The 25,632-nt window shown below is 38.9% G+C and overlaps 1 protein-coding gene across 1 annotated transcript in view; it reads right to left on the bottom strand.

The window, feature by feature from the left end:
• Positions 1-333: 333 nt before the first annotated feature.
• LOC124989197 (securin-like) overlaps positions 334-25,632 on the bottom strand; it is a 69,393-nt gene continuing 44,094 nt past the window's right edge. The window contains 4 exon segments of the mRNA XM_047559165.1: positions 334-905; positions 908-967; positions 970-1,040; positions 6,932-7,146. Coding sequence (XP_047415121.1) covers positions 334-905; positions 908-967; positions 970-1,040; positions 6,932-7,146 — 918 coding nt within the window.

The following is a 25,632-nucleotide window of genomic DNA, read 5'->3' as shown; positions in this document are numbered from 1 at the left end:
GTCAAAACACTTCCAAACTGAAGAAGGTCTTGTTATTACTTGTCAATTCTGGGGAAACTACATTTGTGATCCAGAATCAGGAGGGAGGGAGAAGGTAGAAGAGTGATACGATACAGATGTAGAACCCGTGGAAGGGCGTTTCTAGGTGACCATGGAGAGAGAGCTACTGGAGAAAATATAAAAGGGTGAGTGGAATGGAACAGAGAATAACATGAATTACTCTATACCACATGCCCCTTTCATGGTATTTGGAAAATTAGAATAAAAACAGGGAATTATTTTGTTGATATTTTTGGATCCCAGCCCATGCTTTTCGATTATTACATGGTTCTCCTACAGAACTGCATGTGTCATGGAGGTAGTGATGTTAAAGAATAGTAGTTGCTGTTTCTTTTGTCTGTTAAAGAAATGCTTTATTAACACAAACATACACAAACTATAAAACACTGAGAAATCTGCATAGTAACAAACAGGTGGCAATTCCACTTCTAGGGTTGACAGAATGCTTGAAGGGGACTGCGATAGATTAGATGCCCATGGTGGAGATGGCATCTGCATAGGGAAGGGAAGGCCCTGCTGCAACAGTTTTTCAAGTCCTCTCTCCTCGTCAAGGATCATGAAAGGCACTCCACTCAAGGGGAGGTGTGCAAACTGGTGCTTTGCAGGCAGGTCAAAACTCTCAAAATCTAAGGAATTGAAGGGAAAGACGTTTTCCCCTTCTGGATAGGGGTCATCCAAGGCAGGAACAAAGCTTTCTGCTTTGTCTTCATGGTCATCTTTTGACAGAGAAGGTAGGTTGTTTTGTTTGAGGGGTCCATTAGCCAGTACTTGCTTTCCTGTAACTCTGTCGACAGATCCCAAAGCCTTTCTGGCAGTTTTAGGCAAGGTTGGTGGAACATCAAACATTTGCCAACATGCAGTTTGCGGATGGTTCTCCCTGAGGCTTCAACTGCAGGCCCACAACCCTCATCTCATCCTTAGGAGCCACAGGGGTACCTAGGTCTCTGTTTTCCTTATCAGCAAAGATTAGAGTAGCCCTTCTGAATTACTCCAAAACTGCACCAATAGCTATTGTTTCTTAAAGATAAATTTTAAAATAATTCTGTCAAATAGTAAGTATGACCCCTTAATCTTTCAACAAATATGTTCTTTCATAAACCACAGCGATTTCATAGTGTCCAGCCCAGGTTCCTCCTGAGTGGCACAGCCAAGTGAACTTGGAATAAATCTGGCTCTACCACTTATTAACTATGTGGACTTGGAGATGGCACTTGCTATCACTGAGTTTGAATTTATTCATTTGAACAGGGGGATAAGAATCCCATCTTCCTGAATTGTTAAAAGGATTTGCTGGGCAAGGTGGTACATGCCTATAATCCCAGCTACTCGGGAAGCTGAGGAATCACAATTCCAAGTTTGAGGATAGCCTCAGCAACTTAATGAGAATCTGCCTCAAAGTAAAAAATAAAAAGAACTGGGGATGTAGCTCAGTGGCAAAGCACCCTGGGTTCAATCCCTAGTACCCCCACACCCCCCCCAAAAAAAAAGAAAAAGAAAAAAAAATAGAGATGATATGTATGAGATGCCTTACTTAAAAAAAATGAGAACCATAGTAATATCATTTTATGGGCTGAACAAGGTGGCTCACTCCTGGAATCCTGGAGACCCTGTCTTCAATTCCTACTACCTCCCTAAAAATGTTATTTTATGTAAATTGTGCCATTGTTATATCACTTTGAATACTTTAACATTACAAATAATAATATTATCACATATAAAGCTTCCTTTGAGTCTCTGTTTTGAAAAACTGCTTCAGTTTTTAAACTCTACCCTTACTTATTAATTTAGTATTCACATTAATCATTTTTATATACTCTCAAAATTCTACTTTAACGGTTTTCAATATAGAACAGAGTCTGTGTCTTTTATTTCTGTGTAACTTTCTTTATAGCATCCAAATTCCAGGACCATGGTAGATGTACAGGGGTCCAGAGGGGTTTTTATATTACACATTAGTTTTAATTAGTTTAGGACTGTTATCTGGGATAAAAATAATTCCCTGAAGGAGACTGAATTCTTTTTCAAGAATATCAGAAATCAGCTGGGTGTGGTGGTGCATACCTGTAATTCCAGCAATTTGGGAGGCTGAGGCAGGAGGATCCCAAATTCAAAGCCAGCCTCAGCAATTTAGCAAGGCCCTGAGCAACTTACTGAGACCTGTCTCAAAAAAATAGAGCCAAGGATGTGACTCAGTGGTCAAGTGTCCTTGGGTTCAATCCTCAGCACCAAAAGAGAGAGAGAGAGAGAGGAGAGAGAGAGAGAGGAGAGAGAGAGAGGAGAGAGAGAGAGAGAGAGAAATCAAGATTTGTTTAAAAGGCAAAACATTGAAAACACAGATTAAATTGTTATAGTATGATTTAATGTAATATAGGAACCTCATCTGGACCCAATATATCAAGGCACTACAGACAATTGTGTTCAGCTTGCTTTGTTCAATATGCTGATGCAAGTTATATTAGAATTCAATATAGTCTATGGGAGAGTCTTTACTTTTGAAAGGTGTATGTACCTGAAATCTGCGGCATAGCAGGAAGGTAATAGAGTGTCTTCATCAATCTGGGATTGCAATAAGGAAGTGGTTAAGTTTATTGATTCAGGTGATGAATATACAAATAATAATACGGCACTTGCATGGCTCAGTTCGACCTTTCTCCAATTATCTGTGCACTGATTCTGGTTCATTTCCACAAAAGAATTTACTTTTGCCAGTTATGGCAGCACATGTCTATTATCCCAGCCACTCTGGAGGCCAAGGCAGGAGGATAGCAAGTTCATGGTCAACCTGAGCAACTCAGTGAGACCATGTCTCAAAATAAAATTTTAAAAGAGCTAATGTTAGCTCAGTGTAGAGCCTTGCCTAGCATGTACAGGCCCTGGTTCAGCGGTGAGGGGTGGGGGGAATTTGTTTACTTATTTTGGTGCTGCACTGAAGAAGCTCAATGCATTTATATTGTGAAGGACACTTGTGTTAGTTTCAGTTCCACCAGAAGGACAGAGATAACTAAAATCCAACAATCATTGTGTATGCTGCGCAATTGTTTCCAAAGGCTGATCTCAAATCCTTGAAGCTGTGATGCAGCTAGACATGACCTTGATAACTCGAGGTCTTATTTGATCACAGCAAAGCCCAAGGATATTTCAGTTCATGTCCCTTGAGAAGTTGTTGTTACAAAACATTCACCCACATTCCAAATATCCGTGTCAAAAGCCTAACAGAGTTGTCAGATGATTAGTAAGACTTATGCATTGGAATAGCGAAAACCACACACAACAGAAGCTCTAGCTGATCTCTGTTAAATTACTTACTCAGTTCCTGAGATGAGTCAGAACACCTTATAATCATGTGGGAGAATTCTTGTTTAGTGAATCGTTGCATCTCACTATATGTTCAGCCTTTTTAGTTTCATTTGTGCCATCGTTATGTTACTTTGAATCCTTTATTTTTTTTAAACAGTTCTGCTGAGATATTTTAATGTAGTCATTTGAAATTATTGAGTGCCCATTGTATGTAGAAGTTGTGTTTGAGTTGTGGATCATAAAAGTTATAGAAATCATAAAAGTTATAGAAATCTTGATCCCTAGACTGAACAGAAAAGAGAGGGCCCTACTATTTGTGAAGGCTCTTCTCTCCACCAACATTGGTTATTTACGTGTTATCTCAAATAATTTGTACAGTAAGCCCCCCAAACCAGATATTACTCCCCCTGTTTACAAATGGGAAAGCTGAATATCACAAATGTTAGTCAACCAACATCACACAGCTGAGTAGAGGCTAAATCAAGATTCAAACTCATGTCAAAACCTTGCCTTTTCCATTAAAAACAAGGAAAACTACATTTAGACATTTTATAAGATTATAGCTTTCACAGAGCAAAAGATAAATATAGATAACATGAGTTAGCCTGAGTTAGCACTGGTCCAGGGAGACTCTTTGGAGAAGGCATTACAAGCACCTTACTTAAATATTATTTCCCTCCTCTGCCCAGCTACATTACTATTCTGTTACTTGGGTCTTCTTCCTGGTAGAATCTTTGTGCTAATTTACTAATAAAGCTCAAGGATGGCCATTTTTCTGAAATTATAAATGTGAAAAAGCGGTTTCTATTTCTGGAAGTCCCTAAGTATCCACGTTTTCCAATTTCCATTACAACTTTACAAAAAAAAAAAAAAAACAGAAAATCATTATCATTAATAATAAATAGATTATGCACTTTTAAGGGGAAATGGGTTATCACTGAACTAACTCACACCTATCTTAGTGATACCCAGGTACAGTTCATTTCTCTCTTCCTAAGACACATCAACAACTTTGATGGGTTTATATACTTGGTTACTATTATGTGGATTTCTCAAAAATGTTAGCAAACCAAATTTGAAGTGATAATTCTTTTTTTTCTAAATTTTTTTTTTTTAATTTTTACAGGCTACATTTTGATTCATTGTACATAAATGGGGTACAACTTTTTGTTTCTATGGCTGTGCACAATGTAGATTCATACCATTCATGTAATCATACATGTACATAGGGTAATGATGTCTGTCTCATTCTACCATCTTTCATACTCCTGCTCCCTCCTCCCTCTCATTTCCCTCTATGTAATCTAAAGTTCCTCCATTCTTCTCTCACCCTTCACCCCCACACTCCCATTATATATCATCATCCACTTATCAGGGAAAACATTTGGCCTTTTGGTTTTGGGGGATTGGCTTATTTTACTTAACATGATATTCTCCAATTCCATCCATTTATCTGCAAATGCCATAATATTATTCTTCTTTATGGCTGAATAGTATTCAGCCATATATATACCACAGTTCCTTTATCCATTCATCTGTTGAAGGGCATCTAGGTTGGTTCCACAATCTAGCTATTGTGAATTGAGTGGCTATAAACGTTGATGTGGCTGCTTAATTGTAGTATGTTACTTTTAAGACCTTTGGGTATAGGCCAAGGAGTGGGATACCTGGGTCAAATGGTGGGTCCATTTCAAGTGTTCTAAGGAATCTCCACACTGCTTTCCAGAATGACTACACCAATTTGCATCTCCTTCAGCAGTGTACAAGTGTGCCTTTTCCCCTGCATCCATGCCAAAATCTATATTGTTTGTGTTCTTGATAATAGCCATTCTAATATTACAAATGTTCCCACAGACATATGCTAGTTCTTTCATTCCTTTATATCTTTGCTCAGAAGTTATTTCCTCAGCAAAAGCTCGTCTTACCCCTTAATCCAAAATTACAGACTTTTCTAGCACTACATATTCTTTTATTGCCATTTTGTTCTTCACTGGGTAGCATACCCCTCCCTGTGTTTATTTCGTATTGTTTATCACTGGTGTCCTCTGCTAAAATGGGGTTCCCATGAGGACCAAGTTTTCTGTTTCGTTATTGCATTCGCAGTGCCCAGGAGAGTGCCTAGCATGTTGAAGACACTCTGTACCTACTTACTGAATGAATACATGTGTGCTTGATTGATCTTAAAGGAATGGATGAACAATAGGCTTAGTATCACTATTCACTAAAAGCAAGAAAGAGGCAAGTGTCCAAAGCACGAATTGGTACCATATGGGACAGGTACCAATTCATTTATACTGAGCTCCTATGGTGCTAGAAAATCATCAGGACTTTTGTGGCTGTAACACAAAGCGATATCATGTATTTTCATGACCACTGTGGCTGCAACGTCATGTACTTGCCACTGTGGAATTGCCTACAAAACAGAAGGGTGTTTAATCTGTTGGAGGGAGCACACTAAATGTCATCATAGATCGTGCTTTGGACACTTGCCTCTTTCTTGCTTTTAGTGAATAGTGATACTAAGCCTATTGTTCATCCATTCCTTTAAGATCAATCAAGCACACATGTATTCATTCAGTAAGTAGGTACAGAGTGTCTTCAACATGCTAGGCACTCTCCTGGGCACTGCGAATGCAATAATGAAACAGAAAACTTGGTCCTCATGGGAACCCCATTTTAGCAGAGGACACCAGTGATAAACAATACGAAATAAACACAGGGAGGGGTATGCTACCCAGTGAAGAACAAAATGACAATAAAAGAATATGTAGTGCTAGAAAAGTCTGTAATTTTGGATTAAGGGGTAAGACGAGCTTTTGCTGAGGAAATAACTTCTGAGCAAAGATATTAAGGAATGAAAGAACTAGCATGTGTTTGTGGGAAAGGAATCCTAAGCAGAGGTCACTCAAGTACAAAGGTTCTGAGGGGGGCACATACTTTGCAATTTTGAGAAAAATGAAGAAGGTAGAGTTGTTGTAGTGCAGTGAGCACAAGGTAGAGTAAGAGGAGATGAGGTCAGATAGATAAGAGAAACAGATCTGGAGGTCCCTTCAGGCCATAGAAAGGTCTGGTTTTGATTATATCTATTATATTCAAATTGTTCTTTTTCTTTTTACCATTTCTCTAATAGCAGAATCATCCTGGTATCCTCAAGAAGAATTTGTGGTAATTTTAAAAAATTTTAAACAAATTTAACTTAATTTTTAGAGAATGCGTATTGTTATAGTAAGAATGAAAGATGGAAACAGTTTTGTTTATTTTATTTTGAGGCAGAGAAGGTGTTCTGAGACAGTAATAAAGCAGGAATGCAGAGAAAAAGGAAATTAATATTCAAGGTTTTTGTTTTGTTTTACTTTCAAACAAACTCCTGAGTAACAATAGGAAAGACCCTGGGCTAGGAGTGTAGCTCAGCAGTCAAGCTCAGGCCTCAGGCGTGCTAGAGGCCCTGGGTTCCATCCACAGCACTGGAAAAAGAAAGACAGACCTGGAAAGGGAGTAAAGAACCAAGCACCATATAGGCTATTACCAAGACTCTAAAGAAAATAAGTAAGAAACTGAAGATTGCTCTCTGTACCCCAACTCTGGACTCAGGGAGATCAGGGTGGTTGGGTCTGCCCTCATAGGAGTGTGCGTTGGGAGAGGCATAGGAGAGGCCTGTGCTTGTGCAGAGCTGGTGTGTGCAGTAGACTCAGCATGTTGAGTACCCTTGGAGGACACAGACAGGGACACACGCAAGCCAGTGTCTATGCAACCATTGGCCGTGGGCCCTCCATCCAATCTGCCTACTCCCTGGGTGATTATCCAGGGACAGACATTTATGTGCATTCTAAAACTTTGCAGAGCAACCCCCTTCCCCTTTCACAATGTGAAGACCCGAAAAATGGTCCTGTTCACAGCCTGTACTGGGTCATAATCCTGTAAAAAGGAGATGGAGTTGAATTGGGTGTCAGTTTGGACCTCAGAGAGGGAGACCAAGTGGGACCAACAGTGTGGTTATAACTCATTAGATGGAGGGTCAGCTTCTGGTGGTCAGAGGTTCACTCTATCTTAAAAATACTTATGAATGTGAATGTGACCTGTTCATTAATAAGAAGAATCATCCATGGGGCTTCAAAAGAAATAAGGATTATTATGATAGGAGTGTAAGAAGAAGAAAGCAGTATTATTTTATTTAATTAGTCAGTTTAGTTTTTGTGGTGCTAGGGATAGAACCCAGGGCTTCATGCTTGCTAGGCAAATGCTTTACCACTGAGCTACCCTCCCTTAAACAGTATTCTTTAGGGGTGGGCACATTTCAAATTAGTAATACAGAAGAAATGCACAGAGAAAGAAATGATAATTTTGTTGGTCACTAAAATTAGTAATTCAATTTTTCATTTAAAATACAGATAACTCATCTTTTGTCTATGCTATATGGCAGGTTTGTCTGGACAGGATGTTTATTTAGATATGTAGGTAGAAAAGTATAATAACTTTAAAAGATTTTATTGGGAAAATTTAGGAGTTCAGAATTTCATTAGGTGAAGAAATAGCTGATTTGTAAAATTTTATTTACTCCTGTATTTATTAAGTAATATGCATAATACCTATCATGTGCCAGGGACTTTTCTAGGTTCAAGAAGCACAATGGTGAACAATGCAAAGTCATTGCCCTCATACATTTCGATCAATTATTACATAAATACTTCAATGATATAATAACAGACTGAACTGAGTTCTAGAAGTTTTGGGTTTACTAATGAACCTGGATTGTATAAACTATAGTATTTATATGAAAAAAGGTCTAATTAATTTGTAGATTTACACATTAATCAAGGGGTCAGCCCAAGAGACAGCCAGTGAGCCAAATCTGTCTTGCCACCAGTTTCTGTAAAAGTTTTTATTGGAATACAGACACATGTTTATATGTTTATAGGTTATCCACAGTCATTTTTGAGCTACAGCAGTGGAATTGAGTAGTTGAAACAAATATTCTCTGAATTGCAAAGCCTACCATATTTACTATGTGAACCTTTACAAAACATGTTTGCTGACCTGTGATTTAATTCAAATGTAATTTGAGGCAAAGAAGTTTAAAAGTCTCTGGATTAGTCCAGGCCTGATTGAGCATGGTGGCAAACTCCTGTAAGCCCAGATATCTGGGAGGCTGAGGCAGGTGGATCGCAAGTTTGAGGTCAGCTTGGGAAACTTAGGAAGAGCTATTTCAAAATGAAAAAATAAATTAGAATGGCGATTATCAAGAATACAAGCAACAACAGGTGTTGGCGAGGATGTGGGGAGAAAGGTACACTCATACATTGCTGGTGGGGCTGCAAATTAGTGCAGCCACTCTGGAAAGCAGTGTAGAGACTCCTTAGAAAACTTGGAATGGAACCACCATTTGACCCAGCTATCCCACTCCTTGGCCTATACCCAAAGGACTTAAAATCAGCATATTACAGAGATACAGCCACATCAATGTTCATAGCTGCTCAGTTCACAATAGCCAGATTGTGGAACCAGCCTAGATGTCCTTCAATTGATGAATGGATAAAGAAAATGTGGTATATATATACACAATGGAATATTACTCAGCCATAAAGAATGATAAAATTATGGCATTTGCAGGCAAATGGATAAAATTGGAGAATATCATGCTAAGTGAGATAAGCCAATCTCAAAAAACTAAAGGACGAATGATATCGCTAATAAGTGAATGATGACACATAATGGGGGGTGGGAGGGGTTAGTGTTAGGGTTAGAGTTAGGGTTAGGGAGGGGGGCAAGAATGGAGGAAGGAAGGACTGTATAGAGGGAAAAGAGGGGTGGGAGGGGTGGGGGAGAAGGGAAAAAATAACAGAATGAATCAAACAACATTACCCTATGTAAACGTATGATTACACAAATGCTATGCCTTTACGCCATGTACAAACAGAGAAAGAACATGTATCCCATTTGTTTACAATAAAAAAAAAAAAAGAAAAAAGAAAAAAAAGGTCTGCAAATGTAGTTTGCTTGTAAAGCAACCTACAGTTCAATCCCCAGTAAGACAAATAAAAACCAAACCAAACAACCCAAGTATCTGGCTGTCCAAGCAGTATCTTTTCTAAAGCTAAGATAATGTAGGAGGTGAAATTATATTTGTTTTCATTAGAAGTTCAAAAGGCACATAAATGTATGTGATGACAAGTGTATTTGAGGCTTCAAGTTGCTTAAACTCTAAATAAATGAGATAGCAGAACAATTATTGTGTCAGTAATGCATTTAAAAGCACATCGTATTTCTTGTTCTTCAATTATTGGCGCTCACCTATACCTCTAGAGGAATCCTGCTGGTCTCCCAGGTGCTGCGGTTGCTCCACCTTAAGGCATCTTTTCTAGGAACTCTGGCTGCTCCCTGTGGAATGTTATGCTGACCACATTGTTCACACTTAACTTCTTTTCATCCTATTTACCAGATGTTCCTTTCCCCCACATTCCTATAGTACACTGTACATACCGTTAAATTAAAAAAATGACTCATGACACTTGTTGGTTATGGTTTGGATGTGAGGATGTGAGGTGTCTCCCAAAAGCTCACAGGTGAGACAATGCAAGAAGGTTTGGAGGAGGAACGATTGTGTTATAGCCTTAATCTAACTAGTGAATTAATCCCTGATGGGATTAACTGAGTGGTAACTAGAGGCAGGTGGGGTGTGGCTGGAGGAAGTGGTTCATTGAGGGCATGGCTACAGAGTATATATTTTGTATCTGGAGAGTGGAATCTTTCTCTCTGCTTCCTGCTCTTCATGTGAGCTGCTTCCCCCTGCCACACACTTCCGCCATGATGTTCTGCCTCACCTTGAGCTGGGAGCAATGGAGCCAGCCTTCTATGGACTAAGACCTCTGAAACCCCCCAAATAAACCTTTCCTCCCCTACATTTGTTCTGTTTGGATCTTTTAGTCTCAGCAGTGAAAAAGCTGACTAAAACACTTGTCAAAGATGGTAAGCAGACTTTATTCAAAGGAGGACATGGTAATGAGGTATAGGGGCCCCTGCACAAGGTAGCAGAGAGAGATTGAACTCAACTCTGACTCCAAAAAGAACAAGCAGGGTAAGAATCACTGGGGGGAAATTATTAAAGGGAAACCTTGAGGATAAGTGGTTTGTGTCTACACTGACTTGATAGGGTCACTGATGATAAGGGCAGTTCAGGTGATGAGCTATTGAGGATATTCAGGTACCAAGGGCGGGGAGTTTTCACTAAACTGATTTTCACTAATCAGCCTCCGAGTAGCTGTGATTACAGGCCTGTGTCACCACACCCAGTGACTTCACAGAACTCTGGCTTCCACAAGGAAGGAAAAGGAAGCCCAAGACCAGTCATGTCAGAAAGAACTCAGAAGCCAGAATAAAGATTGGGTGAGAGAGTCTTTGTCAGTACCAATTTATATTTTATTATATTATATTATATTATATTACATTATATTAATCATTTTATATCATGTCATATTTAAGAAAAAGGAAGAAAAGCTATTAGTGTTTCTATATTCTTGTGCCCTTTTACTGTTTTTATTCACATACAAAAGTTTCCTTTGAAAATTTCTTGAACTTGTGACCTCTCTTTTGCTTTGGTTTTATTGTCATTCTTCCTTTCATTTCATTATGATATGCTCCCTCATGATCACAGCAGTTCCTTTTAATTCCCGTATATTAGTTATAGCACCCATCATTTTGGTGATACCACACAAAGGCTCTGGGTATGTGATTAGGGAATAGCGGGTGGGAGGGAGTTCTAAGATTACAAAGCCTTGTTTTATAATCTGCCTGACTCTGCAAACTTTCAGTCCACGCTGGAAGTCATTTAATTCCTATCTGTAAATTCAACTCGACCTCTCAGACCAATCTATTCCTTAAGTGATAGGAATTTAGAAGAACTGGACCACCGATGTTACATCAAGTTAACCTAGCTTCATGTTCTCCGACTTTGCCTAACAGAGAAAATGTTATTCTCGTGACTGAATTAGTGCTAAGAATGGGTTTCCCTTATTCTCGAGTAAGTGGTGTGGAGCTCTGTGTGTGTGCTGTTGTCTCTCAGTTCCCCTGCAATCGGGGGCACAGGGAACGTCTTGGTGGTTCAGGCTTTGTCCCTTCACCCGCTTGGTAGCTGAGACTATTCTCCTTGAGGCAAAACCCCCTGACCTAACTGACCCTGCTTTTAAGAAGAAGCAACTTAATCGATTTTTATGCATGTAAGAGTTTGTCAGGATCAATCCAACTATTATACATAACCATAAATCTCTAATAAATAAAAAAGAAGAAGCAACTTAATTAAATGGGAAATAATCTTTAAACATCAATAATTTTTTTTTTTTTTTCTGATGGAATAGGTTGACCCAGGGCCTCCCACATGGTAAGCAAGTGTTCCACCCCCAGCTTTATTTTATATTGAGGCAGGATCTTGCTGAGTTGCCCAGAGTGACCTTGAATTTAAGATCCTGTCTCAGCTTCCACAGTATTTGGGATTACAGGTGTGTGCCACCATGTCTGCTAGTAATCTTTGTCTTCTCTGGATTCTATCATTATTTACAATCTATAAAACCTTAAATAAGTATCTCCAGTTCAAATCTCAATCCTGACCTCTAGGCCTATAAACCTAATGGAATGACTTACACTTCCATTTTGCTGGCTTTTAAAGCACCTCAAATTCAATCTGTTCAAACCCAAATTTATCATTTTTCACCCCAATTACCACCAAAATTGTACTCCTTGCCCTCTGTTTTCTATTTCATTACACACTGACTTGTTCAAGTTGCCAAAATGGGGATTTTTCTTGACTATAGTTGGTCCTTCAGATCCATTGTTTTGCATTCAAGAATTTAACCAACTGTGGATTAAATATATCTGGGGAAAATTTCCTGGTCATTATTACCTAAGCAGTACAGTATAAACCATTTATATAACATTTGCATTTCATTAGCTATTACAAGTAATCTGGAGATGAGTTAAAGTATACAGGAGGGTATGCATAGGTTTACAGAAATGCTATGCCATTTTTTATAAGTCTTGAGCATCCTAGAGTTTGGTAACTAGGGAGTCCTGGAACCAGCTCCTAAGGCATATTTAGGGACAACTGTACTTACACTTATCTCCACACTCCAGCAGGTCAACTTGAAGCTGTGTGGGGAGCCTACCTTGATCACTCAGGTTTTGTCCTTTTACCCAATGTGGTAACAGTGACCACAGACTTTTGAGCAAGACTTCTGTGACCTGACATTGGTTTCAAGGAGAAACAACTTGGTTAAATTGAAGTGAGTCTTTAAAAGCAACAAAACTGTTATTCCCCTGTTAGGATAAATCCGTGATTCAAGAGAATGGCTTTAGAATGAATCTTAAGCCAGAAGTTACCTCCTCACAACTGAGTTTGGAGAAAGTCATGAAACTGCATTTTTTTCTGAGCCTTGGAGCACTGCTTCAGAAATGTAAATCCAGTTTTAAATTTCTCAGTACAATAGAAGAGGCAAAATTGACAGGATTTCTTTCTCTGCCACTGTTGCCACCTGATTTCCTGGCCCTTCTCAATTCCAGACCAGAGCTCTGTGTATGTCTCACTCTCTTTTTACTTTTCATTTTGATTTCCAATTTCCAATTTAAGTATGTATTTTCTTCTACCAATTTGTGAGTTTCTTGGTTAGAAACTGTGTTTTATTCATTTTTATATTTCCAGATAGTTACTTATTTCCCTGCTTGGATTTCAGAAGGAAGTGAATGGACAAGTAAATGACTCTCCTAAAATTCAGTGGTCCGCCTGCTCTGGACTCTTTCTATGCCTGCCATTTAGAAAATCTAAGACTGCCTGACCATCCCATCTCCAGGCCCCACGTATATTTAGTCTAAATTATACAGATGTCTGGTAAAATTGGGATTGACAATGAGGTAGATTCTCAGCTCCATTTTGCTATCATGTATATTCTTTTTTTTCAAACTCTCATACTAGATGCCCATGACCTATGTTTTTGTGTACGTGAAGCCATGAGACACGTATCTTCTGGTAATGTCAGTTTGGGTCAATTCTTAGTTCTTTGAGACATAATATTTATATTAAAGCAGGGATATATTATATAGTCAAAGGCAAAATTTGAAAGAATTTACAAAATATAGGATTTCAAGGCATGAAACTTCAAAGCAATTTCACGGTGGGATAAAACAGTCTGCTAAATACTCATATCCTTTCATTCTTCTGCTTTGGGATACTGACCTTTAGATATAAAGTCTGAGGCATGGTAAACATGTGGTGTGTGTGTGTGTGTGTGTGTGTGTGTGAGTGGTGTGTGTTGGAGAATTTTTTCATGAAAATTCTATAAAAGGGATTTTTGAGTTTCAATGCTAAAAAAAACACATTAAGAAAATCATGAATCCACTTCAGAATTTAGTACCCCAGAACTAGTACTAAACATCTCAGTTTACTTCTGAATCCCTGGCTTTCCTAATTTCAAGACATATGTTTTAATAAAGAAATATAAAATTGCTTAAATTGTCCTTCCCAGCAGCCACAATGGAGCCAAATTCTCATTGCCTTCTTTGCCTATAAAGGAATGTGGGAGTCATCTCTGGGGCACAGAGCTAGAATCTCTCCTGATGTGTCTAGATTCAAGACAATAGATTTTAAATTGTATTGTATTAGCAAACAAGTAAAACCCACAGAGCATCACAAAATTAGTGGCAGTAATTCAGTTTAAGGAATTTCCATGAGGGTTTAAAAATCCCTTTAGAGAAATTAATTACAAGGCATGCTTCTGTGTTTTCTGTCATGGTTAGCCACAACAAAGTTTGCATGTGTCTCATAATTTTATCAAAGGGAACAGATGGAGACCTGAATTTAAGGGCTTTGCTTTTTTAAGGCGACCCCAGTATGAAAATGATTTAGATACCCATATATTAAAAATAATCATTTTCTTCCATGTGAAACTAACCATGAATTTAACTGCCCTTTCAATTTGGGACAGAGTATTTTAAATTTATGCAGTCTTTTTTTTTTTTTTTTTTTTTTTTTAAGGAAGAGCTCTTTGACAGACCATTAGAGTACAGAGAACAATGAGTACCTAGAAATTCTTCCTTCTACTTAGTCTTCGGTTACTGCATTCATTAAATAAGGAACCATGTACATTCTCAAAGTCCTACCTTAAATAGGTTGTGCTACTATTAAGATAAAGTCTGGACTGAGGCTTCCCAAATGTAGATTAGGAAAACAAGGGACAGCTTTTGCTTCTAGATTGTTCAGCAAAGTTTGTGTTGTATATTGTACACAAATTTATCCAACGAGAACATATTTGATATGAGAAAAAATTAAGGTCAATTTCTGCACTTTTTAGTAGTTTCTCTTTTAAAAGAATTTTATTCATGGAATGGAAATGATAGAAGAGAAAATGAAAGACAAATATGGTTCCTAAATCCTTCAATAAAACAGAGCGAAAGTGTTAGAAAAAATCTTTCAGTTCGTTGCTGGCTAACACAAGTTAGTGATTTACTTGAAGGAGGCCCTGTGTTCCTATTTTGTTGTGTCTAGACAGCCAAATTCTTTACTGCAATTCAAAGAATGTGCAGTCAGTGTTGACGCCGTAGTAAAGGGGGAAAAAGAAATGTAATAAATTTTCAAATTTTCCTTTTTAAACTCATTGAAAAAATGAGGCTAAGAATAATTTTTAGAAAAGGTACACACACTTCTTTGACAATATGACCAGAGTGTTTTAAAATACAGAAAAGAAAACCAAAACTCTGATTTTATTTGTACATAATTTTAAAATGAATGCGTGCACAGAAAATATTTTTATGATTGAATAATGACATTAAAGCAGTAACTCTTCAACACTGGCAATGGACTCAGAGGTTGATATGAATTTTGTGGATTAAACAAAAGAAAATTTGTAAAAAAAAAATCAGCGAATTATATATAGTAAGGAGTTAGTCATATATTTGGGAGAAAAGGTTTGAAATTGCATGCACACAACAGATGATGTTAAAAATCTAGTTTACTTAAAAAGAAAACTGTTTGTAAAAAAGTTATTTTGAAATATTATAATGGCAAGAAGTAGATTTTTCTGCAGTGATCCAGTGGGTTTATTATTCATCACTTACATCAAATAGAACAATGCAATAGGAATGGCCTGAACCAATAAAACCTTAGTTCAAGTTCTGAGAAAGCAGTCTGTTAAAGTATTTCCTATGTACACAAGTCTTTCCTATAAGTCGGCTTTTTTTTTTTTTTTTTGTATTTGTTACATGTGACTTTTCTTTCGGTATGGAAGATTGAACCCAGGGTGGTTAATCACTGAGCCACATCCCCAGCTCTTTTTATGTATTTATTTTTATTTTGAGACAGGGTTTTGTTAAGTTACTGAGGCTGGCTTTGAACTTGCAATCCTCCTGTCTCAGCGTTCCGAGCTGATGTGATTACAAGTATGCACCACCAAGTCAGGTATTAGAACGCTTCCTTAAAAAAAAAATGTTAAAGCCATGTGAGTAAAAGGACAGGAACCAGGCACAGTGGTGCATGCCTGTCATCCCAGTGACTCTGGAGGCTGAGGCAGAAGGATGACAAGTTTGAGAACAACCTCAGCAATTTAGCCAAATCTTCAGCAACTTAGTGAGACCCTGTCTCAAATAAAAAATGAAAAGGACTGGGGATGTAGCTCAGTGGTAAAGCACCCCTAAGTTCAATCCCCAATACCCCAATACCAAAAAAAAAGGTAGAGGATCAGATAAAGAATTCCTGTGTCCTCATCACCCCAACCTCCACCATTATCCTGGACATTTTTCTATTTTCTCAGTAAATATTTCAATATGTATCTCCAAAATATAAAGATTCTCCAAAAAATAGCCATCGTCACACTGAAAATTTTGGAAATAGTTCAAATGGAAATACTTAAAGTATATTTAAATACTTAAAGTAAATATACTTCAGATATTTCATTTGGCATGGAGGAAGTATGCCTATAACTTAGAGAAAAACATGAGGCTGAAATAAGCCAGTCCTCTCAGTTCTTTCCAGAAGCTCAGTTCAGTTGCACAGAGACACAAACCAGGTCACTCCAGTAAAACAGTGGTTTCTTTTTTGTTCTTTTATAAGCCTCCAGGTATATGAATGCAGATGTGCAAGAGTTAAGAAGATAGAGTTTGTATATAAATTGGCTTCCCTGAGATTGGCATTTTGATCATTCATACTTTTTTGGAGAGGTGCATGGTGGTACACACCCCTGGGAAGTGACTCTTAGAAGATGGTAGTGAATGTAAAAGGAAGTCATCTTTGTCAGCAAGCTCTAATAAAGCTTTACACATTCCAAAATACATTACAAATTCAAAATTATTGTTTTAGGAATATCAAATAAATTTATATAGCTAGAGTCCTTGTAGACCTATTTGACGAATGAAAATCTTGGAATACCTAGAGAAGAAATCTTTGAGGTTGTACCATTCAGGTGGGAATGCTATATGATGCCAATTGGAAGATAGCATCATGTGGTACCAGTGTTACTCACTTAAGGGTACTATGACAATATTAATGGTTAATTTTATGTGTCAACTTGGTTAGGTTATGATACTGAGATATTTGATCAAACATCAGTCTACATGTTGTGCAAAGATATTTTTTAGATGTAATTAACATTAAACTCTCTTTTTTCTTTCTTCTTTTTTGCGGGGGGCGGGTGCTAATGGGGATTGAACCCTGGGAGTCTACCACTGAATTAGGTTCCCAGTCCTTTTTATTTTTTATGTTGAAACAGGGTCTTGCTAAGTTGCTTAGGGCCTCACTAAGTTGTTGAGGCTGGCTTGGAACTCGTGATCCTCCTACCTAAATCTCCTGAGTTGCTGGGATTGTAGGCATGTGCCACTATACCAGGTTCTAAGTCAGTATATTTTGAGAAAAGTATACACCCTTCCCACCCACTCACTGGTCTGTTTCTCTGGAAAACCCTATCACAGGGATAAAAGAACTCTTTTGTGATATAGAAAAAATTTACCTTTAAACAATGTTATATTTTTAGACTATCCAGAAATCAGAAATCTAGGACCTTGGAATTATAGAAGAATTTAGAACTAATTTCATTAAAATTTCCACCCACATATTGCTAAAAATTATTATAAGGACCAAATGATTCACATGTATTAATTATGTATAATCTTCACAACCAGTCAGGATAATATCCAATTTTATATAGGAAGAGATGAATCTCAAAGATGTCAACAACTTGTGCGTGGCGGTGCATGCCTGTAATTCTAGCAACTTGGGAGGTAGAAGCAGAAGGATCCCAAGTTCAAGGCTAACCTGGGCAAATTAGCAAGACCCTATCTCAAAATAAAAAAAAAATAAAAAGGACTGTGGGAATGTAGAGTGCCTTGGGTTAATCTCTAGTACTGAAACAAACAAACAAACAAAAAAGTAAATAACTTCCCCAAGGTGACTTAGTTAAGCCAATATTGGAAATTAGTTCTATTATATCTGAAATCAATTGCTTTCTATAAGGTTACATAGGTTTTCTTTAAGGCATGTCCTAATTGTTTGGATATTTTTGGCAATACAGAGGCCATTCTATATTTTATATACATATTTGCATATATATATTATATATAAACACACACACACATATATGTATTTTTTTTTCTTTTTGCCATCTTTGTAGAAAGGTCCTTATGGTGCTGGGACTGAACCCAGGGTAATGAGCACACTAGGTAAGTGCTCTACCACTGAGTCCCACCCCTTCCCCCATCCTCTTACCATGTGTTTTGCACTTCATAGCTATATTTGCACATGTCAGCTCTTCAAACACTTGAAGCTAGCCATTTGATACAAAGTAGTTCCTCTTTTATAAAAAAAAGTTTTGTCATAGGAAACAATTTCCAGGCTCCTTCCCTTTTGATTGTTTTTACTGGTATTTCCTGGCTAGCTGTCTGGTGTTAAGTTCCAGCAGCTCTTTCTCTTTTTCTCTCTCTTTCTCTCTTCCTTCCTTTTCTTTCTTTCTTTCTCTCTTTTTCTCTTCCTTCCTTTTCTTTCTTTCTTTCTTGCCTTTTTTTTTTTTTTTTTTTTTTTTTGCAGGGGAGGGTTATTGGAGATTGAACTCAGGGGCACTCAACCACTGAGCCACATGGCCAACCCTTTTTTGTATTTTATTTTTAGACGGTCTCACTGAGTTGCTTAATGCCCTACTTTTGCTGAGGCAGGCTTTGAACTTGTGATCCTCCTGCCTTAGTCTCTTGAGCCACTGGGATTACAGGTGTGCGCCATGGCACCCGGCTTCCAGCAGCTATTTCAAAAGATTGATTCTAGTATCATCTGCCTAGAGAACAATGACATACCTTCCCTCTTGTTCTAGGGACTATGCTGTCTTCATGTGCTCTAAGACCTACTAGCTTTTAAAAGTAGACTTACATCCCTTTTTATAGATTCCTTTTTAAGAACTGGTCTCACATTTGTTTCTGTGCCATAGTTGGTGGTAGGGCTTAGCATTTACCCATATTAAATATCACATTATTAGCTTCTACCTAATGATCAAGACTATCAAGGTATTTAATACTGTATGCTTTGTCTTTATGAACACACAATTTTTTTTTATTGTAAACAAATGGGATACATGTTGTTTCTCTGTTTGTACATGCAATAAAGGCATACCATTTGTGTAATCATAAATTTACATAGGGTAATATTGTTTGATTCATTCTGTTATTTTTTCCCTTCCCCCCACCCCTCCCACCCCTCTTTTCCCTCTATACAGTCCTTCCTTCCTCCATTCTTGCCCCCCTCCCTAACCCTAACTCTAACCCTAAAACTAACCCCTCCCATCCCCCTGAACACACAATTTGTCAAGTATGCTCTGTTACTTTATAGAGAGTTTAGTTTAAGTCTCTTTGTTGTTTTGTTTGTTTGAGATACTCAGGATCAAAGCGAGGGCCTCATGCATGCTAAGCAAGTGCTTTACCACTGAGCTACATTTCCAGTCCTAGTTTTAAATATGTTGAATATTAAATATTAGAGTGACCAGGCGCAGTGGTGCACACCTGTAATCCCAGCAGCTCAGGAGGCTGAGGCAGGAGGATCACAAGTTCAAAGTCAGCTTCAGCAAAAGTGAGGTGCTAAGCAACTCAGTGAGATCCTGTTTCTAAATAAAATACAAAAAAGGGCTAGGGATGTGGCTCAGTGGTTGAGTGCCCAGGAGTTCAATCCCCAGTACCTGTCCCCACCCCCGGAAAAAAAAAAAAATATTAGAGTGACATACTGGCAGAAAACATTTAGTAATACTGATAAAAGAGTGCTATGGTTTGGATAAGAGCTATTCCCCCCAAAATTCCTTTGTTAATGCAAGAACGTTCCAAGATAAATGATTAGATTATGAGAGCTACGAACTAATTGTTGGATTACTTCATTTGGTAGGTTAATAATACAAAAGGACTACTATACTGGGTGGTAACTACAGGCAGGTGGGTGTGACCAATGAAGGTGGGTCACTAGGGCTGTCCCTCTGGCTCCTCTCTCTATTTCTCTTCTTCCTGGCTGCCATAAGCTGAGATGCTTTCCTCCACCATGCCCTTCTGTCATGATGTTCTATCTCACCTCCAGCCCAGAGCAATGGAGGCATGTGACCACGGATTGAACCTATGAAACCATGAGCCAAAATAAACTTCTCGTCCTTTAAGTTGTTCTGGTCAGGTATTTTGGTCATAGCAATGAAAAGATGAATAATGCAGAAAGAAACAAAGTTTTGGGTCTTACTTGAATTGAAGTCCTAGTTGAAAACTCTCAGTTGTAGTTATAAATATAATACTTTAAGCATGACCACCACCACCAACAACAACAGCAAGAACAAAAAATGAGAGAGAGAGAGAGAGAGAGAGAGAGCAGAATGTCAAAGACTGGTCTTTGGAAAACAATTCACTTAACCAGGACTACTTCTTTAGGTAGGGAAGAGAAAAAGCAAATTCATTACAGATGAGGAATCAGCCTTTTTCTGAAACATGGTAGGGGATCAATTCATATTTTCAGAGGTAAAATCAGTGTAAGAGGCAAAGAAGGAGGGATTTGAGAGGAAGGGAATGAAACAGCACAGTATGAAGAAGAGTGTTGTCTACATGACAAAAATTGCAGACATCAAAGGAAACTGCTAGATTTGGCAATCATTAAAAAAAGGTCACCAGTGACATCAGAGATGGCCAGATTTGGGACAGAAGTCAGATCAGGAAGTATGAGGGGTGAATCGAATGAGGATATAGATTACTTTTTCCAGAAGTTTAATCTTCCTTCCTCCCTCCCTCCCTCCCTCCCTTCCTTCCTTCCTTCCTTCCTTCCCTTCCTTCCTTCCTTCCTTCCCTTCCTTCCTTCATTTCTGCTCTCTCTCTCTCTTTCCTTATTTATTTTGCCATACTGGGGATTGAATTCAGTGCCTGGCACATGGTGGGCAAATGGTCTACCATACAGCTGCTACATGTCTCCGGCCCTTCTTAAAAGTTTATTCTGTTTTGAGAAATGGTCTTGCTCAGTTGCTGGGGCTGGCTTCAAACATGTGATCCCAGTCTCCTGAGTAGCTGGGATCATAGGCGGGTATCACACTGCCCGGCAGAAGTTCGGTGCTTCATTGGCAGAAATAGTGAGGATGCTAGAAAAGAGGGAGTCATCAAAGGCGTGTAATCTTGAGGAAGCCAGAGGAACTGCATGAAGACCCAAAGGTGAGATTTGCTAAGAAGGCTGAGTCACCACAGAAAAACAGGCAAGATGGGTTATGGCTCTGTTGCACTGAAGTGTAGATCAAGAGGAGAGGGACAAAAGTAACTAAAATTGGGTCCGGAGGCCAGCAGTAGCTAGATAATGATGGGAGTGTGGTCACGGTTGTCTCAAATATGTTGAAATCGCCTTGGGGAATATGTTTGTGTCTTGAGCAAATATCATACAGCACCTCAGACTAAAGGGTGAAAACAACCTAAGTTTATTTTCTCACACTTCTGGAAGCTGGAAGTACAAGATCCAGCCATTGGCAAGGTTTTTCTCCTTGGCTTAGAGATGACTATCAGGGGGTCTTAACTCTGTGCATGTCTGTGTCCTAATCTTCTCTTCTTAGAAGTATACAAGTTATATTGAATTAGGGCCCATCCACATGGCCTCATTTTATCTTAATTACCTCTTTAAAGGCCCTATCTCTAAATACAGTCACATTCTGAAGTACTAGGGGTTAAGACTTTGACATTAATTTTGCCAGGAGACATAGTTCAACCCATAACAGGAAGAATGCAAGCTGACAACAGATGAAAGAATGTTGTGGGACTGGAACCTCTCCATCTTCACTGTGTGTGGCAGGCAGAGTGATGGACCCCAAAGATGTCCACGTCCCCATTCCCAGAATCTGTGAATGTTACTTACACAGGAAAATAGACTCTCAGATGGAATTAGACAAGGATTTTGAACTGGTGAGATTCTCCTAAATAATTTGAGTGGGGCTGGCTTAATCACATTGATCCTCAAAAGCAGAGAACCTTTCCTGACCGAGTTCAGGATCAGAAGAAGATGTGATCATGGAAGAATGGTCAGAGAGTAGTGGCACTGCTAGCTTTGAAGATGGAGGAAGGGAGCCATGAACCAAGGACCATGGGCAGCTTCTAGAAGCCAGAGAACACAAGGCAACAGATTCTCCCAGGAGGGCCCAAAAAGGAATGCAGGCTTGTTCCCTCCTCTTCAACCCAGTGAGAACCCGGTGGCCCCTCAGACCTATAGAAATATAGCACAATAAATAAATTTTGCTTTCTGTTCCTAAAATGGTGGGGATTTGCAGAGCAGCAATAGAAAATTGTGGTGCATACAAATCACCTGGAGATCTGTTTAAAATGCTGATTCTGTTTCAGGGCTTGACTCTGCATTTCTGGTAGGCTCAGGAGGGATCCCAGTGCTGCTGGATTGTGGGACACGCTGAGTAGCAAGGCTGATATTCAACCCCCCTGGTATTATAGATGGAGGAATTGAAATTTAAAAAGAATTTCTCCACATTTTCCAGATAAGTATTAGTAAAGCTGTCTTCTGTTCTCAGCCCACTACTTTTAATGTCACTGTGCATTATGCCATTACTTTAAAAAAAAAAAAAAAAAAAAAAAGGCCATGTGGGAATAGCAGGCAAGGAGAGGTGCCAGTGTTTGGAATATTTGGCTCCAGAGCGTCTGTGTGTTTATGGTGCTTGCTGAGGTGGCCTGGCGACACTTAGCTGATACAAATTGTTTTTCATTATCAACACCTTAGTAGACTAGCAGCTGTTTGCTGTGAGCAACAGGCCAAAAGCAGTCTTCTTGCTTCCCAGGGGTCTCTGATTTCTTGAGTGTCAGCAAGTTCAAGACAAAATTTTCAGGGCAAATGACTTTGTGTTGTGACAATTTAATGGGATAACTTCCAGGAGGAGGCTCAAAAGCCATAGATTATCCGTAAATTCAGAACTGTATACAAACACAGAGGGAACTGTTCCCAGTGACCTGAAGGGTATGTTCCATGTTTATCTTGTTGCCCGCAGCACTCTGAAATTATGAGAGCAGAATGTCAGCCCATCTCCTTGCAGATGGCAGTCGCATAAGGGTTTGAGAAAAACTATTAGGCTTGTTAAAGAGCATGAAGAGGTCCCACAGAGCATGCAGCCAAGGCCAAGATGGAGTGGGTTCAATCCCCAGCACCAAACAAACAAGCAACAAAAAACCCAAAGGGAAAATCAGAGAGGAAAGGATTCTAGGAATGTGGCAGGGACTTGTGATGAGAAGTTGTTATGTCGAAGATTATAAGGAGGAGTGAGCAGACACTGCCCAACCAAAGCCGTGTGGAAACTTCATGCTCTTCAGAACAACAAGGAGATTCGCAGGCTCTGGAACAAAGGTTTCCATACAACCTAGTACATGAAAATCACATCGGGGTCTACTGAAAATGCACATTGTCTGGGTCCTGTGCTACTGATTTTTTTGAACTTTTCATTGTGGAAAATTCCAAACATATTAAAGAACATTTTATATTGAACCTGTATACACTCATTCTCAGACTCTACCTTCTTAATGCCTCCTTCTTATTTTCCTTCTCTGCTGGATTATATTGATGAAAATCCCATTATCAGGGACAAGCATTTCAGGAAGAGGTAAGAGCAAGTACTGTTGCCTTGAGGGCTACACTTTCTTGATAATCAAGGACACTAAGGAGGCCTATATAGATGGAATGGAGTAAATTGAGGGGAGGTTGGTAAATGAGATCAGAGATGTCACAGGGCAAATAGATATAACAGACATGTCGCTATTAGGTTCTTGCAGTGCCTTACACAACTTCAGCTTTTACTGTGGGATTTTAGAGCAGAAGAAGGGAATAGGAATTGTGGGAAGCTGAAATTGAAAAATGGCCAGGGGATGAGATGGTATTACTGCAGTCACATGAGAAAGCTATAGTAGAGTCAAAAGCTATAGTCATGGTGGGTCAAGCACTTTTCTTCAGATTAGGAAAGAGTAGAATTATCACCCAGTGTCCATGGTAATAAGAATCAGTCTCTCCAACTGATTTCTGCCCTTAGATCAGTGGTAGAGTTAGTATTATCTCTGCTTCTATTTAAGCAAACATGATTACCTTCCTCATTAGGAGGATTTTTATCTTGGCAAATAAGACCTTCAAATAACCAATCCCAAGGCTGGAGGTCAAACATCTAAAACTTCATAATGAGAGGGATCCCACTCCACCCATCAGTTTTTAGATTTGTAATTAGATGATGGAGATGGAGGGAACAGGGCTGCTATTGCTCTTTTTTTTTTTTTTTTTTTGGTATTAGAGGTTGAACCCAGGGGCACTTAACTACTAAGTCATATTCCCAGGCCTTTTTTTTTACTTTTTATTTTAAAACAGGGTCTTGCTAAGTTGCTGAGGCTGACTTTGAACTCATGCTCCTTCTGCTTTGGCCTCCTGAGATGCTGGGATTATAGGCATGTGTCACCTTGATTGGCAGAGCAGTGCTTCTTGGTCGGGATTTCTCCAATGAGATAAATCAGTCATTTAGCCAGCTTGGGCACAAGTATAGGGGAAAGAGGAAATGGTTCTTGGTTTTATTTCCTTGATGTGTTAGGCTTAACACTCACACTGTGGTTACCTATGCATATGGTGATTTATCCCAGAAGAGACAAGAAATATTCAGGGCAGTCTTGCTCCCATATTTCAGAGGCTGCACCCCTGGAAAACACCACAGCATATATTCCTGTATGGTTCAACTTTTGTTCTTAAAAAACTTTTTAAACATGAGTCAGAACATACCTGGTATTAATTAAAAGTACTTAAGGGCCAGGCTATACTCCAGACCAGAAGCTTTCCATGGAGGGGGGGGGGGCAGGTTTGTTCCCCTAGGAATATTTGACAATGTTAGAGACATTTTCTGTTATCACAAATAGGGAAGGGGCAGTGTTACCTGTACCTAGTGGATAGAGGTCAGAATTGCTGCCATGCTTGGTACAGTGAACAGGACATTCCCTTACCCTAGAATTAGTGCTGATGTTGAGAAACCTTACCCGTGGCTGAAGAATTCACTATTCATTTTATTTCCCTTCTGAAATTTTGCCAAGCAAAATGAAATAATGTATGCAATATAATTTATCTGAAACTAAGGCCAGGAACCTAAAGGATGGAATACAATGAATGAAAGACAAAGTTAGCAGTATAAATCTGCTTTAAACTTGAATAAAACTCCTCCTTCTATTATTGTATTTTCAGGGAGAAACTAAAGGCTCAAATTAAACCCTTTACTTATTTATGGTTAAGCTTGTGGAAATTAAAGGTGACGGTTATTTTCTGTCCTGTCTCAGCAACAGAGGTCTCAGTCAGAAGCAGGTGTGTTCAGGGATTCCTTCTGCAACTGATGATGGAAACATCCTTCTTGAGACTTCCAGTTCTTTTGCATTAGCTGTGGTTAACTGCATTACTCCAACCTCATGCTTCCTATGTGTCTGTCTTGTAAATAGTCTGAAGGGTTAATAGAACCCCTAAGGCTGTCACAGTCCATTCCCATGCCCATAAACAAGAAAATCTCTAATGTCCAGTAAATGATAAAGTAAGGATTCATGTTATTATCACCACCCAGGGATCCCAGGAGGTCCCTACTAACTTCTAAATGAAAACCTGGTGGCACCCTGATCCATCAGGTTCTTATCTGAGCCTCCTTCTTCTCCATCTTTCATGTTTAAAATTATCCTGACTTCCTGTTTTTCTTTTAATCCCTGTCTTCCTAGCAGTCCTGAAGGGAAGATTAGATTTCTGAATTGAAGATTAAACTGTTTAATGGCACCATC

Source organism: Sciurus carolinensis, chromosome 7 (assembly GCF_902686445.1).
Source record: "Sciurus carolinensis chromosome 7, mSciCar1.2, whole genome shotgun sequence".
NCBI lineage: Eukaryota > Metazoa > Chordata > Mammalia > Rodentia > Sciuridae > Sciurus > Sciurus carolinensis.
Note: the sequence above shows the minus strand (reverse complement) of the source record. Positions and strands in the feature narration are given on the sequence as shown.